Source organism: Pseudophryne corroboree, assembly GCF_028390025.1.
Source record: "Pseudophryne corroboree isolate aPseCor3 chromosome 3 unlocalized genomic scaffold, aPseCor3.hap2 SUPER_3_unloc_38, whole genome shotgun sequence".
Taxonomy (NCBI): Eukaryota; Metazoa; Chordata; class Amphibia; order Anura; family Myobatrachidae; genus Pseudophryne; species Pseudophryne corroboree.
The window spans coordinates 1,038,062-1,053,344 of NW_026967528.1; the positions used below are offsets into that span (position 1 = coordinate 1,038,062).

Genomic DNA, 15,283 nt, shown 5'->3' on the forward strand with positions numbered 1-15,283 from the left:
GGTGTGCATGGCAGTGCGCAAACTAGAGTGGATAAAGTTTGATGCTATTTGTGTCTACAGGTGTGGTTAGTACCTTTCTACTAGGCTTTTTCTTAGACTTCTCATGGGCCCTTGACGACCGCGGCTGGTCACTACATGCCTGGTCGGTCGTATCCTCCTCCTGGGTTGGCTCCCACTCCTCGTTGCTATGCAGGGATAGATCCGAGGGGGTGGGGGAAGGGGCGGATCGGGTCTGCTTGTCCTTTGACATCTCTGTTTAAAAAAAATAAAAATAAAAAATATATATATATATATATATATATATATATATGCACACACACACACACACACACATATATATATATATATATACATACACACACACACACACACACATTACATAATTAAATGCAATCACGTCATGCTGCTGGGACCCCAGTGGCTGACACACACACACAAAATGGCTGACACACACAAAATGGCTGACACACAAAATGGCTGACACACACAAAATGGCTGGAGGGAAAACACATGTTTGCCAAACAGCCGACAGCACATGTCGGCCAGATGGCCGACCAAACTTGCTCCAAATCACCCCAAAATGGCCAGAAAGCATCCCAGCACACTCAGGAGGTACACCAATGCTAAAAGAAGACCCAAAAAGTCATTTAAAGAAGAAGAAAAAAAACGTGAAAAACTACCCCAAAACACAAGTCTCCCCCAAAAAATGCAGCAACACAAGCAGGAGCTATACACATACCTGCACACATACACAAACACCCCATGTACACCTCATGGCAACCCCCACTACACAAACACATACATGCAACACCAGACCCACATGTGGTACTTACCTACAAATGTTGTAAAAGCTCCTAAAATGGCTCTCCTCCGGGGTACATGTATCCTCCTGACTGTCCTGGAATAAAGCCTGCTGGGGTGTCCAAACGATATCCACAGCAAACAACCAAATTGCTAGCTCTGCACCTCCTCACACCTCTCTGCAGGTTCACAAAATGGCTGCAGAGCACGCAGCAAACAAGCCCTAATAAAGGGCTGCTTCCGGCGGGAAGTCGAATTCGGGACGCCCACTACTCGCCGATTGGCCGTTATCCGCCTGGGGGTGGGTCGAATCCGTTTTACATTGCATATGGTGAATTCATGGTCCCGGCGGCAGGGCTGCGGCTGGCGAGTGCAGGCGAATTTTAAACGGGCGGAAAAAATGACGCGATTCGCCCGCTATTGCATATACCCCAGTATCACTGAGGACAGGGTTTGAATATTCTCCAGTTTCTCTCTGAAATCCACCAGCAATGTAGAACTCACAAACGGCATAAACTCGAGAGGCAGGGAATTTCTCTGAAGTAAAGCCATCTTATGAGATTCAGCTGTACCTCAAAACTCCTGCACACATTGATTTGGGCAGATCATTCTGTAACGATTACTAGGGTTCTCTGTGTGTGCATACTTGAAATGAGGTCAGCTGAAGCCAGGTGAGAATTAAGTAAGGTTTATTGTGGAAAAAATGGTAGCAAAAATAAATATAAACTGGATCCTTGATTACATGAAACCGAACATGATATTTCCAAATAATAGTAATGGCTGGTAATATAAACAAGGAGGAAGGTTATGCTTGAATATTGGTATAATCCAGGTTAAACACAGATGAGAAATAAACATGAAGGTATCTGGGTTTAAATCAAGCAGGGGAAAAATAACATACCAAAAACGTAGTAATCAGTCAGGGGTGGAAACAGACTGCAAATAATAGTCCAGGAATGCAGATGCTGAACCGGCAGGGTTAAAAGTCTTGAAGCAAGGCACACGAACCAGCAAACTGCAGGGAATGTCTCCAAGATGTAGATAAGGCAGAATCAGGACAGGAATACAGGAGAGAGCCCAGTCGCACTCCAGACGGAACCACAATGATCTGCACCTAGATGCTGGTGAGCTGGAGTTAAATAGCAGCACCAGGTGTTGGACCCCAGGTGCTCACAATCAGGTAATTATCCTGCAGAGACAGTGTGCAACTGCCATTCGGACCTGAGGCAGCAAGTGAGACCTCTAGAGGCAGGAATGAGAATTCAAAGCAAAACAAACAGACATTCCTAACAAAGTCTGGTTGGTAGGTAAAGCGGAGCTGCAGCCCTGCTCTTTGTTGGTGAGCTTAAAGACCTGTTTCACCAGGACTGAATCACAGCTAACTGGCATCACCCACACCTGGAGCTCAGCTAGACAACCATTTAGGATTGGTACTGGGTTCTCAGTACCTAGAGCAAAGACAGGTCATCTGCATAGCAGTGGTAGACGATGGTATGACATCTGATTATTTCACCCAGTGGTAACATGTATATTACAAAAAGCATAGGAGATAGGATAAGAACCATGAAGAACAACGCATGGCAATGATGAGTATATTCCAGAAGATTAAAATGGTTCCTCACCTGAGTGATGTCTATTGTGTACAATCTGAGTGATGTCTATTGTGTGTATATATATCTATAGCTTCAGCCATGCACAGCTGTGCGTTAAAATGCTCAAAGCATTCCTATCTCTAAGCAACAACATCAAGAAAGAAATCCAGACCATTATGAGGACTCATCAAACCTCGAAAATGAAATCACCAGGACTATGCCCACTAACCCTCTGGCAGAGAACATCAGTAGTACCTTACAGGCCTACCCCTCAAGGATGGACTACTCCACCCAGGGTACTCCTACGCAGTGCGCCGAAGATGGCTGCCGCACCTGGTACCCTGTGAGGGTGGAATACACAGCCCATGGAAGTTATTACTCAAAATACCTACACCAATGCTGCATTATTCTTTCTGTGTCTTTTTTTTTTGTCTGTCTGGTTTATCTTTTGATGTGTAATACTTAAATCTTCTGTATTATGTGCATTGTTTGAGTTCTAGTTGGCGCCTCAGTGCTGCTCTGCCAAGCAGCCTTCGTCTTTAGTCTTACATGTATAATATGTTGAGTCTATTGTACAGTTGCAATGTGCAGTATGAACTCATATGTGTAATGTATGCTATGTTTTTCCCCCTTCTTATGCCATGTATTTCCCTTTCATGTTGCTGCTTGGCGATGCATTGTACCACAAACAATTCCTAGTGTAGGCGAGTAAACCTGGCCAATAAAGCTGATTCTGATGATTTATGTCTCAGAGTATAGAAAGGACTTCTCACCTGTGTGACTTCGCTGATGTCTAATAAGAACTGATTTGTGTGCAAAAGATTTCCCACACTCAGAACATGGAAATGCTTTCTCACCTGTGTGACTTTGCTGATGGGAAACAAGTTGTGATTTGTATGTAAAACATTTCCCACACTCAGAGCAAGAAAATGGCTTCTCACCTGTGTGACTTCTCTGATGTATAACAAGAACTGATTTGTGTGCAAAACATTTCCCACACTCAGAGCAAGAAAATGGCTTCTCACCTGTGTGACTTCTCTGATGTCTCACAAGATGTGATTTGTGTTCAAAACATTTCCCACACTCAGAACATGGAAATGCCTTCTCACCTGTGTGACTTTGCTGATGGGTAACAAGTTGTGATTTCCGTGTAAAACATTTCCCACACTCAGAGCAAGAAAATGGCTTCTCACCTGTGTGACTTCTCTGATGTATAACAAGAACTGATTTGTGTGCAAAACATTTCCCACACTCAGAGCAAGAAAATGGCTTCTCACCTGTGTGACTTCTCTGATGTCTCACAAGATGTGATTTGTGTTCAAAACATTTCCCACACTCAGAACATGGAAATGCCTTCTCACCTGTGTGACTTTGCTGATGGGTAACAAGTTGTGATTTCCGTGTAAAATATTTCCCACACTCAGAGCAAGAAAATGGCTTCTCACCTGTGTGACTTCTGTGATGTATAACAAGATCTGATTTACATGCAAAACATTTCCCACACTCAGAACATGGAAAAGGCTTTTCACCTGTGTGACTGCGCAGATGTGTAACAAGTTGTGATTTACTTACAAAACATTTCCCACACTCAGTACATGGAAATGGCTTCTCACCAGTGTGACTTCGCTGATGTCTAACAAGAACTGATTTGTGTGCAAAACATTTCCCACACTCAGAACATGGAAATGCCTTCTCACCTGTGTGACTTCTCTGATGTCTAACAAGTTGTGATTTCTGTGTAAAACATTTCCCACACTCAGAACATGGAAATGCCTTCTCACCTGTGTGACTTTGCTGATGGGTAACAAGAACTGATTTGTGTGCAAAACATTTCCCACACTCAGAACATGGAAATGCCTTCTCACCTGTGTGACTTCTCTGATGTCTAACAAGTTGTGATTTCTGTGTAAAACATTTCCCACACTCAGAGCAAGAAAATGGCTTCTCACCTGTGTGACTTCTGTGATGCATAACAAGATCTGATTTCCATACAAAACATTTCCCACACTCAGAACATGGAAAAGGCTTCTCACCTGTGTGACTGCGCAGATGTGTAACAAGTTGTGATTTACTTACAAAACATTTCCCACACTCAGAACATGGAAAAGGCTTCTCACCTGTGTGACTGCGCAGATGTGTAACAAGTTGTGATTTACTTACAAAACATTTCCCACACTCAGAACATGGAAATGGCTTCTCACCTGTGTGACTTCTGTGATGCATAACAAGATGTGATTTACTTACACAACATTTCCCACACTCAGAACATGGGAATGCCTTCTCACCTGTGTGACTTTGCTGATGGGTAACAAGTTGTGATTTTTGTGTAACACATTTCCCGCACTCAGAAGAAGAAAATGGCTTCTCACCTGTGTGACTTCTCTGATGTCTAACAAGATGTGATTTAAGTGCAAAACATTTCCCACACTCAGAACATGGAAATGGCTTCTCACCTGTGTGACTTCCGTGATGATTAACAAGTTGTGATTTGTATGTAAAACATTTCCCACACTCAGAACATATCAGTGGCCTCTCACCTGCCTTACCTGTGTGTGGGTTATTAGGCTTTGTGTTCTTTGTAAAACATTTGGCATCTATAGAACACGGAAACACTGTATCTACTGTCAGAGCTGTGACAGATGCACCAATATCAGAGTGATCAGGACAACATTTCCCGGGATCAGCTGATAGAGCTGGATGTATAATTGGGGTAATGGGGTTATCTCCTGGAGAATCCTGTCTACTATCATTATCTTTTATGTCACAATCCGGGGATAACATTAGATGTCCTTCTGAGATATTTCTGCTTGTGTGTCCATCTGCTGGAAATAAAACACATTATGGAAATGTGACATTTTCTGTAACAATATTAATCTTGTAAACAATAGGAGAAGATGACTCTCTGGGGCACTTAATTGTAAATGTGTGTGTATAATAAAACATAACTTTTACTGAAGGCTTTATAATATTGTGTCTCAGACTATCATTGTGTCCACCCTCCTGAGAACACTCCCAATAACAAATGTAATATTATAATAAGACTTAGATATATCGCTCTCTTGTACTGGTAACTATCCATAAAGTATAAATGGAGATGTAGTCACTCGCCAAGTCCTATGTCAGCACCAATGTAAAACAATGGATGGGGAACATATCGTATGAATTGGAGATTCTAGATGAACAATAACATCAGTCATATGAGCTGATGGATCAGAGAAATGTCTCCTAACGTTACTCCTGGAAGCATTGGTAAGGTAGTATTCCTTTATGTGTGTGCTCATACGCTGGTAAGCCTGTACATGTGTTACTCACCCTTATATAATGTATATTGCTACAGCAGAGTAGGTGTGGAACAAGGTACTTTACATGCAATACACCATATGATATCCTGTAATCATCATCTGCTAGATTATAATCAACTTTCTCTTAGGTCCTAGAGGACACTTGAGTCCATTTAGTACCATGGGGTATAGATGGGTCCTTTGGGAGCCACTGGCACTTTAAGAGTTTAATAGTGTGGGCTGGCTCCTCCCTCTATGCCCCTCCTACCAGACTCAGTTTAGAAAATGTGCCGGGAGGAGCCGGTCACAGCTAGAGGAACTCCTAGGAGTTTTCTTAGTTTTTTATTTTCTAGAGTTAGTTAGGTTATAGGAAGGCTGCTGGCAACAGCCTCCCTGCTTCGTGGGACTTAGGGGGAGGGGAGGATAGAAACCAACTTCCTGAAGAGTTAATGGTTCTCTACTCCGCTGACAGGGCACTGAGCTCCTGAGGTTGCTGATCGCAAGTCCACGAGGCAACTGCTCACTCCCGCAGCATGGCCGCCAACCCCTAACAAAGCCAGAAGAAAGTGGTGAGTACAGCGCTAGCGTCCCGGTTAGCGGGTTGCCGGCGCAAGGGTGGAAGCGCAGCTCTGACAGGCTGCGCTGCAGGAAGGCTCAGCAACACACAATGTAGGCACTTTGAGGGGCGTCCTGAGCACGCGCGCATAAACCCTACACTGGTCACGCAGATAACAGGGGCTAATATACCTGTTAGCGCTAAAATCTTCAGGCCAGTATAAACAATTAGTGCAGGAAGCCATGCGCCATTACAAGGGGTGGGGCTTCCTCTCAGAGTGGATCCAGCACTCACCAGTGCCATTTTCTCCCTGCCGATCATAGGAACTAGGACACTGACAGGGAGCGCTGCCCTCCCTATTAAGGTTAGTTAGTCAGCGCCAGGCTTTTATCATAACTGCCTACAGGGGCGCTGTGTGGCTGGCTCCTATTATGTCTAAGGACTCTGTGTCCTGTGCTGCAGAGTGTGTATATTCTCCTGAGGAGTCTATTCCATGTACTCAGGACTGCAATGTGCTGTCTCAGCCTTCTGAATCCGAACCCCCATGGGTGGATTCTTTAAGGGGAATGATATCCCAGATTTCAACAAGGATGTCACATACTGAGAAAGAGACACAGGTATTGAAACAATCTGTTGTGGGTATGAAGTATTCAGCTCCCACTACTTCATCTAAAACCCCACCTACATACCCCAAAAAACGTACACTTGCCCAGATAATGCAAGCTGACACTGATACCAACTCTGATACAGGGGGACGTGATGGGGATATGCAGGGGGGATGCATCCCTTGCTAAAGGGGTGCAGCTAATGACTGAAGCCATTAGGGATGTTTTGCATATTTCTGAGAAGGTTCCGGAACAAGTAGAGGAATCTTATTTTACAGTAAATAAGAAGTCCTCGCTTACCGTCCCTGATTCTAAGGAGTTAAAACTCCTTGTTTGAAAAATCTTGGGAAAACCCAGAGAAAATATTCCAGATCCCTATAAGAATTCTCATTGCTTTGCCTTTCCCTAAAGAGGAGGATAGGAAGAAGTGGGAAAACCCACCTATAGTAGACGCTTCTGTATCTAGGCTGTCTAAAGAGGTGGTTTTACCTGTCCCTGGTTCAACAGCCATAAAGGAGGCGGCTGACCGCAAGATTAAGACTACGCTCAAATCACTATACACTGCTACAGCCGTGGCTTTAATGCCCACTATTGCTTGTGCATGGATTTCTAAAGCCATAGTAAAGTGGTCAGGCACCTTACTAGAGGACTTAGATTCTATGGATAGGAGTGACATTGACTTGTTTTTACGTCACATACAGGATTCTGCAGGTTTCATGGTGGAGGCCATGAAGGACATTGGCCTGCTACTTCCATGGCTGTCTCGGCACGCAGAGGACTCTGGCTACGTCAATGGACTGCGGATGCAGTATCCAAGAAAAGTGTGGAGAACATGCCATTCACAGGTCAGGCACTATTTAGGGACGCATTGGATTCGTGGATTTCCACTGTGACTGCGGGTAAGACATTTCTTCCCTCCGCAGCAGCCCCAGGTAGAAAATCTTATCGTACACCTACACTGCAGTCCTTTCGGGCCGCAAAATTTTAAAAATCTAAACCTCCTCCTATCTTCTTTAGAGGAGGTTGGGGAAGATCCAAAAAACCTGCACCAACAGGTTCCCAGGGACAGAATCCAGGTTCAGCTTCCTCCAAATATTCAGCATGATGGTGGACCTCTCAGCCTGGAGATCAGGCAGGTGGTAGTGAGACTAAAAAATTTCAGTCATGTCTGGGTGTCATCATGCCTAGACCCCTGGGTGACAGATATTGTTACCCAGGGGTACAGACTGGAGTTTCAGCAACTCCCACCTCACAGATTCTTCAAATCAGGCTTACCAGGTTCGCGGACAGAAAGTGCTATTCTACAGGAAGCCATTCAAAAACTGGTACGCACAAATGTTATTGTTCCAGTTCCACCTCACCCAAAAATCAAGGGTTATTACTGAAACCTGTTTGTGGTACCAAAACTGGACGGTTAGGTAAGGCCTATATTGAACCTGAAGGCGTTGAACCCCTACTTGAGGGTTTTCTAATTCAAGATGGAGTCTCGGAGAGCGTTAATCTCAGGTCTGGAGGAGGGGGAATTCCTAGTATCCCTGGATATCAAGGATGCGTACCTTCACATTTCGATCTGGCCGCCTCACCAGGCCTATCTACGGTTTGCACTACAGGACTGTCACTATCCGTTCCAAACATTGCCATTTGGCCTCTCCACAGCAACGAGGGTGTTCACTAAGGTACTAGCGGAGATGATGCTCCTCCTACGCAAACAAGGAGTAAACATAATTCCATATCTGGATGATCTTCTAATAAAAGCATCTTCCAAGGAGAAGCTGTTGCAGAATATTTCACTCTCAACTCAACTACTCTGGGATCATGGGTGGATCCTGAACCTTCCAAAGTCACATTTGGAACCAAAAAGGAGACTGCCCTTTCTGGGGATGATACTCGACACGGAAGTGCAGAGGGTGTTTCTACCGGTGGAGAAAGCTTTGGTGATACAATCAATGGTCCGGGATGTCTTGAAACCTCCCTGGGTATCGGTTCATCGGTTCATTTGCCTTCTGGGGAAGATGGTATCCTCCTACGAGGCTCTACAATACGGAAGATTCCATGCACGCTTCATCCAGCTGGATCTCCTTGACAAGTGGTCGGGATCGCATCTTCACATGCACCAACGGATATGCCTGTCGCCGAATGCCAGAATTTCACTACTCTGGTGGCTGCAAACTTCTCACCTGCTCGAGGGCCGCAGGTTCGGGATTCAGAATTGGATTCTTCAAACCACAGATGCAAGCCTCAAAGGTTGGGGAGCAGTCATCCAGGGGGAAAACTTCCAAGGAAAGTGGTCAAGCCAGGAATCGGTCTTTCCAATAAACATTCTGGAACTAAGAGCCATATACAATGGCCTTCTAAAAGTGGCTCATCTTCTGCAATATCGAGCCATGCAGGTTCAGTCAGTCAACGTCACAGCGGTGTCCTACATAAACAGGCAGGGTGGAATGAAGAGCAGGGCTGCAATGTCAGAGGTAACAAGAATCCTCCTCTGGGCAAAAAGACACGCGCTGGCACTGTAGGCGATCTTCATTCCTCAGTAGACACGATCTCCTACCAGGAGAATGGGGCCTCCACCCGGAGGTATTCACAGAAGTAAAACGCCGATGGGGTGTACCTCAGATAGAAATGATGGCCTCTCGCCTCAACAAGGCTCTTCGGAGGTACTTTTCCAGGTCACGAGACCCACAGGCCATGGGTGTTCCAGTCAGTATATGTGTTCCCTCCACTCATCCCAAGGATTCTCAAACTAATAAAAAGATAAACAGTTCCGGCGATCCTCATTGCTCTGGACTGGCCAAGGCAGGCTTGGCACGCAGATCTTCCGAGGCCTCTTCCTTTTCGCGAGGACCTTCTACTGCAGGGGCCGTTCGCCTATCACGACTTATCGCGGCTACGTTTGACAGCATGGAGGTTGAATGCCAGATCTTAGCTTGGAAGGGCATTCCGAATAAAGTTATTCCTACTCTGATCCAAGCTAGGAAGGGGGTAACGTCTAAAAATTACCACCAGATTTGGAAAAAGTATGTGTTTTGGTGTGAATCCAAGAAGTTTCCTACGGTGGAGTTTCAACTGGGACATTTTCTCCGCTTGGGCTCCATCAAGTTCCAGATTTCGGCCTTGTCTATTTTCTTCCACAAACAATTGGCTGCTATCCCTGAGGCTCAGACTTTCTTGAAAGGAATTCTGCACATCCAACCACCCTTTGTGCCTCTTATGGCACCTTAGAATCTTAATGTGGTGCTGCAGTTCCTGCAATCGGATTGGTTCAAACCTTTACAGGAGATGGACGTCAAATTTCTTACTTGGAAGGCGGTCACGTTGTTGGCCTTGGCTTCTGCCAGACGTCTGTCAGAATTGGGGGCATTTTTGCACAAGAGCCCCTACTTGATTTTCCATGAGGATAGAGCTGAGTTCAGAATGCGTCAGCAATTTCTCCCTAAGGTTGTGTCGGCTTTTCATATCAACCAACCTATTGTGGTGCCAGTGGCTACTGACACCTCAATTACCTCAAAGTCCAGGGATGTCTTGCGGGCTTTGAAAATCTATGTGAAGAGAACTACTCGTCATAGGAAGTCGGACGCACTATTTGTACTTTATGATCCCAACAAGATTGGGTGTCCTGCTTCTAAGCAGACAATTTCTCGCTGGATCAGGCTTACTATCCAGCATGCTTATTCCACGGCAGGATTAGCAATTCCAAAATCTGTTCAGGCCCACTCTACCCGTAAAGTGGGTTTTTCCTGGTCAGCTGCCCAGGGTGTCTCGGCTATTCAGCTTTGCCGAGCAGCTACTTGGTCACGGTCGAACATGTTTGCTAGGTTTTACAAGTTCTATACTTTGGCCTCTGAGGACCTCAAGTTTGGGCAAGCAGTTCTGTAGGAACCTCATCACTCTCACTCCTGTACTGGGAGCTTTGGTACATCCCCATGGTACTAAATGGATCCCAGCATCCTCTAGGACGTAAGAGAAAACAGGATTTTAATTACCTACCGATAAAGCCTTTTCTCATAGTCCATAGAGGATGCTGGGTGCCCGCCCTATGCTTCGTATTACTGCATTGTTACTTGGTTCAGTATTGTTGGATCAGCCGTTGCTGAATTGTTCCAAGTTGGTTAGTTTGGCTTTTTGTTATGTTTGAGCTGGTGTGAATCTCACCACTATCTGTGTATTTCCTTCTCTTGAAGTATGTCCGTCTCCTCGGGCACAGTTTCTAGACTGAGTCTGGTAGGAGGGGCATACAGGGAGGGGCCAGCCTACACTATTAAACTCTTAAAGTGCCAGTGGGTCCCAAAGGACCTGTCTAGACCCCATGGTACTAAATGGACCCCAGAATCCCCAACAGACTACGAGAAAAGGATATACCGGTAGGTAATTAAAATCCTATTTTTACATCCCCATCATCAGTGTCTTACCTCAATACTCTCAATAGTAATAAGGATGATGTGTGTATAGTAAGTATGATATAGAGAATTACATATCAGGATCTATACAGCTGCCGCCATACTTCTGCTTCTCATACGTGTGCTACTGGCAGCAGTGAACATCTGAGTGAGAGTGCAGGGAAGACAGCAGAGTCTGATGAGAAAGAGATTGGATCTGCCTTTGCAGGGATGTACCACACCTGTCACCCCTGTTAGTATATAAAATAAAAAATAAGAGGGGCGTGGTCCATCCAGACGTGCTTTCTGGAGCTCTCCTCACTAAGTGGCTTCTTATCTACCCTACCTGATAGCTCTCAGCCGCCGCTGGGACCAAGACCCAATCTATTAAGTCCCCCACTCCTACTGCCCAAAAGCCGCTCGCTCCGCTCACTCTGGGCACCGTTCACTGCCGCAGCCTAGTGACACCTATGAAGCCATGGGCTGTATTCTGGGGCTGTGTGCACCCAGACTTTCCTGCACGCTCCGGATACCTGACTTGAAGGCGCTTTTGGCTCAGACGGGAGTACTTGCTCTCCAGGTAACACAGGTGCGTAGCTCCCGCTACTGCTGGGGACAGAACGGGCTGCCCACAGTCACTGGAGCCCAGTGGTGATATTGGGGAGGGAGATGACTGCCAGTTTGCATCCTGGTGCGTAGCCATCGCATGCTTTGCCTTCTGCCTTCAATAAGGTTTAATATAAATAAGTGTCCTGACGGCTGGACCGGGGTCACTACACTAAATTGAAGCATTTGCCTGGAGGTGAAACTACCTTCTAATTATATAGTACCACTATAATCTACTTCCCTGGAAGAAAAAAAGTCAAGGCCTAAATGTAGGCCACATCGACAACAGCCTACAGGAAGTGCAAGAAATGTCCCAGATGAAAATCCACAGCAGAATACTGTTGACCCTCACACCAAGAGACACATTTCTTCCATATGCGATGGTAATGTTTTGATACGACCATCTGGCCGGCTTGGAGAATAGTCGAGATAACCTTGCCCGGTATCTCTTTCCTGGCAAAAATCCTCCCAATATACTTCCATTGCATCAAACGTAGCCGTGGTAAGTCTGGATAGACGAACAGCCCTGGTGTAAGACGATCATCCTCAATTGGCAGAGACCAGGGGCCTACGAGTAATAAGGCTAGAATGTCTACATACCAGGCCCTGCGGGGCAATTCTGGGGCAATAAGAATTGCCTGAACCCTGTCCCTTTAAGTCCTTTGAGAACTCTTGGAATTACAGGAACTGGAGGAAACAAGTACACCAACCGGTAAATCCACGGTGTCGCCAGAGCGTCCACTGCTGCGGCCTGTGGATCCCTCGTCCCAGAAAAGTAACGCAGAAGCTTCTTGGTAAGCTGAGAAATCAACAAGTCGATTTGCGGGTAGCCCCACCGATTAAATATCTGCTGAAACACTTGCGGGTAGAGGCCCCATTCCCCCAGGTGAAGATCGTGTCTACTGAGGAAGTCTGCTCCCCAACTGTCTACTCCCAGAATTAATATGGCGGAAATGGCCTTGGGATTCCGCTCCACCCAGAGGAGTATCTGGGACACCTCCCTCATTGCAGCTCTGCTGTTTGGAACTCCTTGTTGGTTTATGTATGCCACAGTTGGTGCGTTTTCCAACCATACCTGTATGGCCTGATACTGAAGGATATAAAAGAGGTCAGCAGAAGGGCATTGTAAATCGCCCTGAGTTCCAAAACTTTTATCGGAAGGGAAACCGCTTGATCAGACCACCTTCATTGGAACCAAGCCCCTAGGGTCACTGCACCCCAACCATGGAGGCTTGCATCAGTTGTCAACAGAATCCAATCCTGAAGTGTCGACCCTCCAGGAGGGAGATCAGCAACCACCATAAGAGGGAAATACTGGCGTTTAGTGAAAGGCATATCATCTGGCGTATGTGCAGAGGTGACCCAGACCATTTGTCCAGCAGATCCAGCTGGAATGGTCATGCATGGAATCTTCCTTACCGAAATACGTCGTAGGAGGCCATTATCTTTCCCAGTAAGCTTATGCAAAGATGTACCAAGATTTTGTTCAGCTTCAAAATGGAACATACCATCGTCTGAATTATCTTTGCCTTGTCTATAGGAAGGAACACCTTCTGAGACACCGTGTCCAATATCATTACAAGGAACTGAAGCCTCTGCGTAGGTTCTAGGTGGGATTTCTGCAGATTGAGAATCCACCCGTGATCCATGAGTAGTCGTGTTTGAAGGCTGATCTTTTCCATCAAGTGCTCTGAATATAGCCATTATGAGATTGTCCAAGTATGGAACAATGTTCACTTCCTGCTTGTGGAGTTGTAGCAACATCTCTGCCATCACCACTGATAACACCCTCAGTGCAGTTGATAGACCGAAAGGCAAGGCCTGGACCTGGTAATGACTGTGCTGCAGTGCAAACATGAGGTAAGCCTGAAGAGGCAGCCATATTGGGATGTGAAGATACGCATCCTTAATATCCAGCGAAACCAGGAATTCCCCTTCTTCCATGTCACACTTGGTTTGAGTTGGGGATCTGATGACTGATAATTGACTGAGGGAGCAGCTATCGGCAAAGGAAGGAAATGAGGTGGCTGAATGTAGTTCTTACTCATGGATTGAAGACTTAGGCCTGAAGATGTAGAGGGGTAGGCAATGAGGACATTGACCGAGAACGATACACTGAAGAAAGAGGAATTCAGTTTTAAGGAGACCTCAATTATACACAACGACTAGGAGAGAAGTCTGAGTGAATTCTGAAAGACGAAAGGTTCATGACTTGTAAACGATGCTGAAGAATACTGAATGAAGAAGTGACTTGCGATTTGTAAATGATGCTGAAGAACACTGAATGAAGAGATGACTTGAGATTTGTAAACGATGCTGAAGAATACTGAATTAAGAGATGACTTGTGATTTTTAAACAATGCTGAAGAGAGGATTGCTGTGAGCACCATCAGCAAACGGAGACCCTCTACCAGATAGAGGGCCCAGTGGTTAAACCACAAGAGCAGGTGGACTGGGAGCAAAGGACTGCAATAACAGAACTGACCACCAGGCGGACACAACAGAACCAGGATACCAGGGGTTAACCTGGGAGCGCAGGGCACCTTACAGCAGCAAGTAACTTGAAGTGCTGGCAACATAGCTAAGCATCAACCCCTTTTTATAAGGGAAGCCTGTACCGTATTGGCTGGACACGAACTGGGATACCTATTGACTTGGATTGGTCTCCAACATGGTGGCTCCCTGCACAGAGGACACATGTGGTACCAGCATACAGGCACTACATCTGGCCTCGGCCTCCAGACACCCAGCAGCCGCACCGGAAGACCTTGCTGCTGTAGCTCCTATCCATCGCAGCGACACCAGCCAGCTAAGAGGAAGGCTGCAGGGACCAGAACTCCGGATGATGACCATGCCCCCCTTTTTAGGGTGGTCTCCGAACACCCATGCTGCTTAGTGGGATTCTTGGCATGAAAGGCACAACTCAGTCTTGGAGCATGAACATCCTCTGCAGCCACCAAAGATCTTTCCTCCGGACCATATCCCCTCCAATCTATGAGACACTGGAGATAACCCTACCTCTTGCGGAAGTCAAGAAACTTCTGAACCTCGAATTCCTCATTTTGAGCAGCTTGAACCTTGGGAGGTTAAGGGAAAGATGCCCGAAAATGATTTAGTACAAGAGGCTTTAGCAGAGAAATGTGAAAGGCATTGGGAATTTTCAAATAGGGAGGCAGTTTCACCTTGTAAGAAACAGGATTCACCGCTCTTTTAATAGGATACGGACCGATGAATCTTGAAGAAAACTTTTTGGTAGGAACTTTGAGTCTGAGGTTTCTGGTGGATATCCAAACACGATCTCCCACTTTGAGACTAGGAACAGCCCTACGTTTCCGATCAGCATAGGTCTTATTTCTGGGAAGTCTTAAGTAGCGCCTTATGAATTTGTCTCCAAATCTTAGTGAACTGACGAAGAGCGGATTCAGCAGCAGGAACCTCAAGAGGTGGGAGAGATTAGAAGGAAGGA

General features: G+C 45.9%; 1 protein-coding gene across 2 annotated transcripts in view; it reads right to left on the minus strand.

Annotated features, from left to right (window-relative positions):
• Positions 1–288: 288 nt before the first annotated feature.
• The window catches only part of LOC134984137 (oocyte zinc finger protein XlCOF6-like), a 48,884-nt gene continuing 33,889 nt past the window's right edge, over positions 289–15,283 (minus strand). Inside the window, exon 6 of one of the 2 annotated variants that reach the window (XM_063949764.1) lies at positions 289–5,212. In XM_063949764.1, coding sequence (XP_063805834.1) covers positions 3,135–5,212 — 2,078 coding nt within the window. In that variant the 3' untranslated portion in view covers positions 289–3,134. Of the gene's footprint in view, positions 5,216–15,283 lie in introns of both variants that reach the window. The other variant, XM_063949763.1, reaches the window with a different exon arrangement.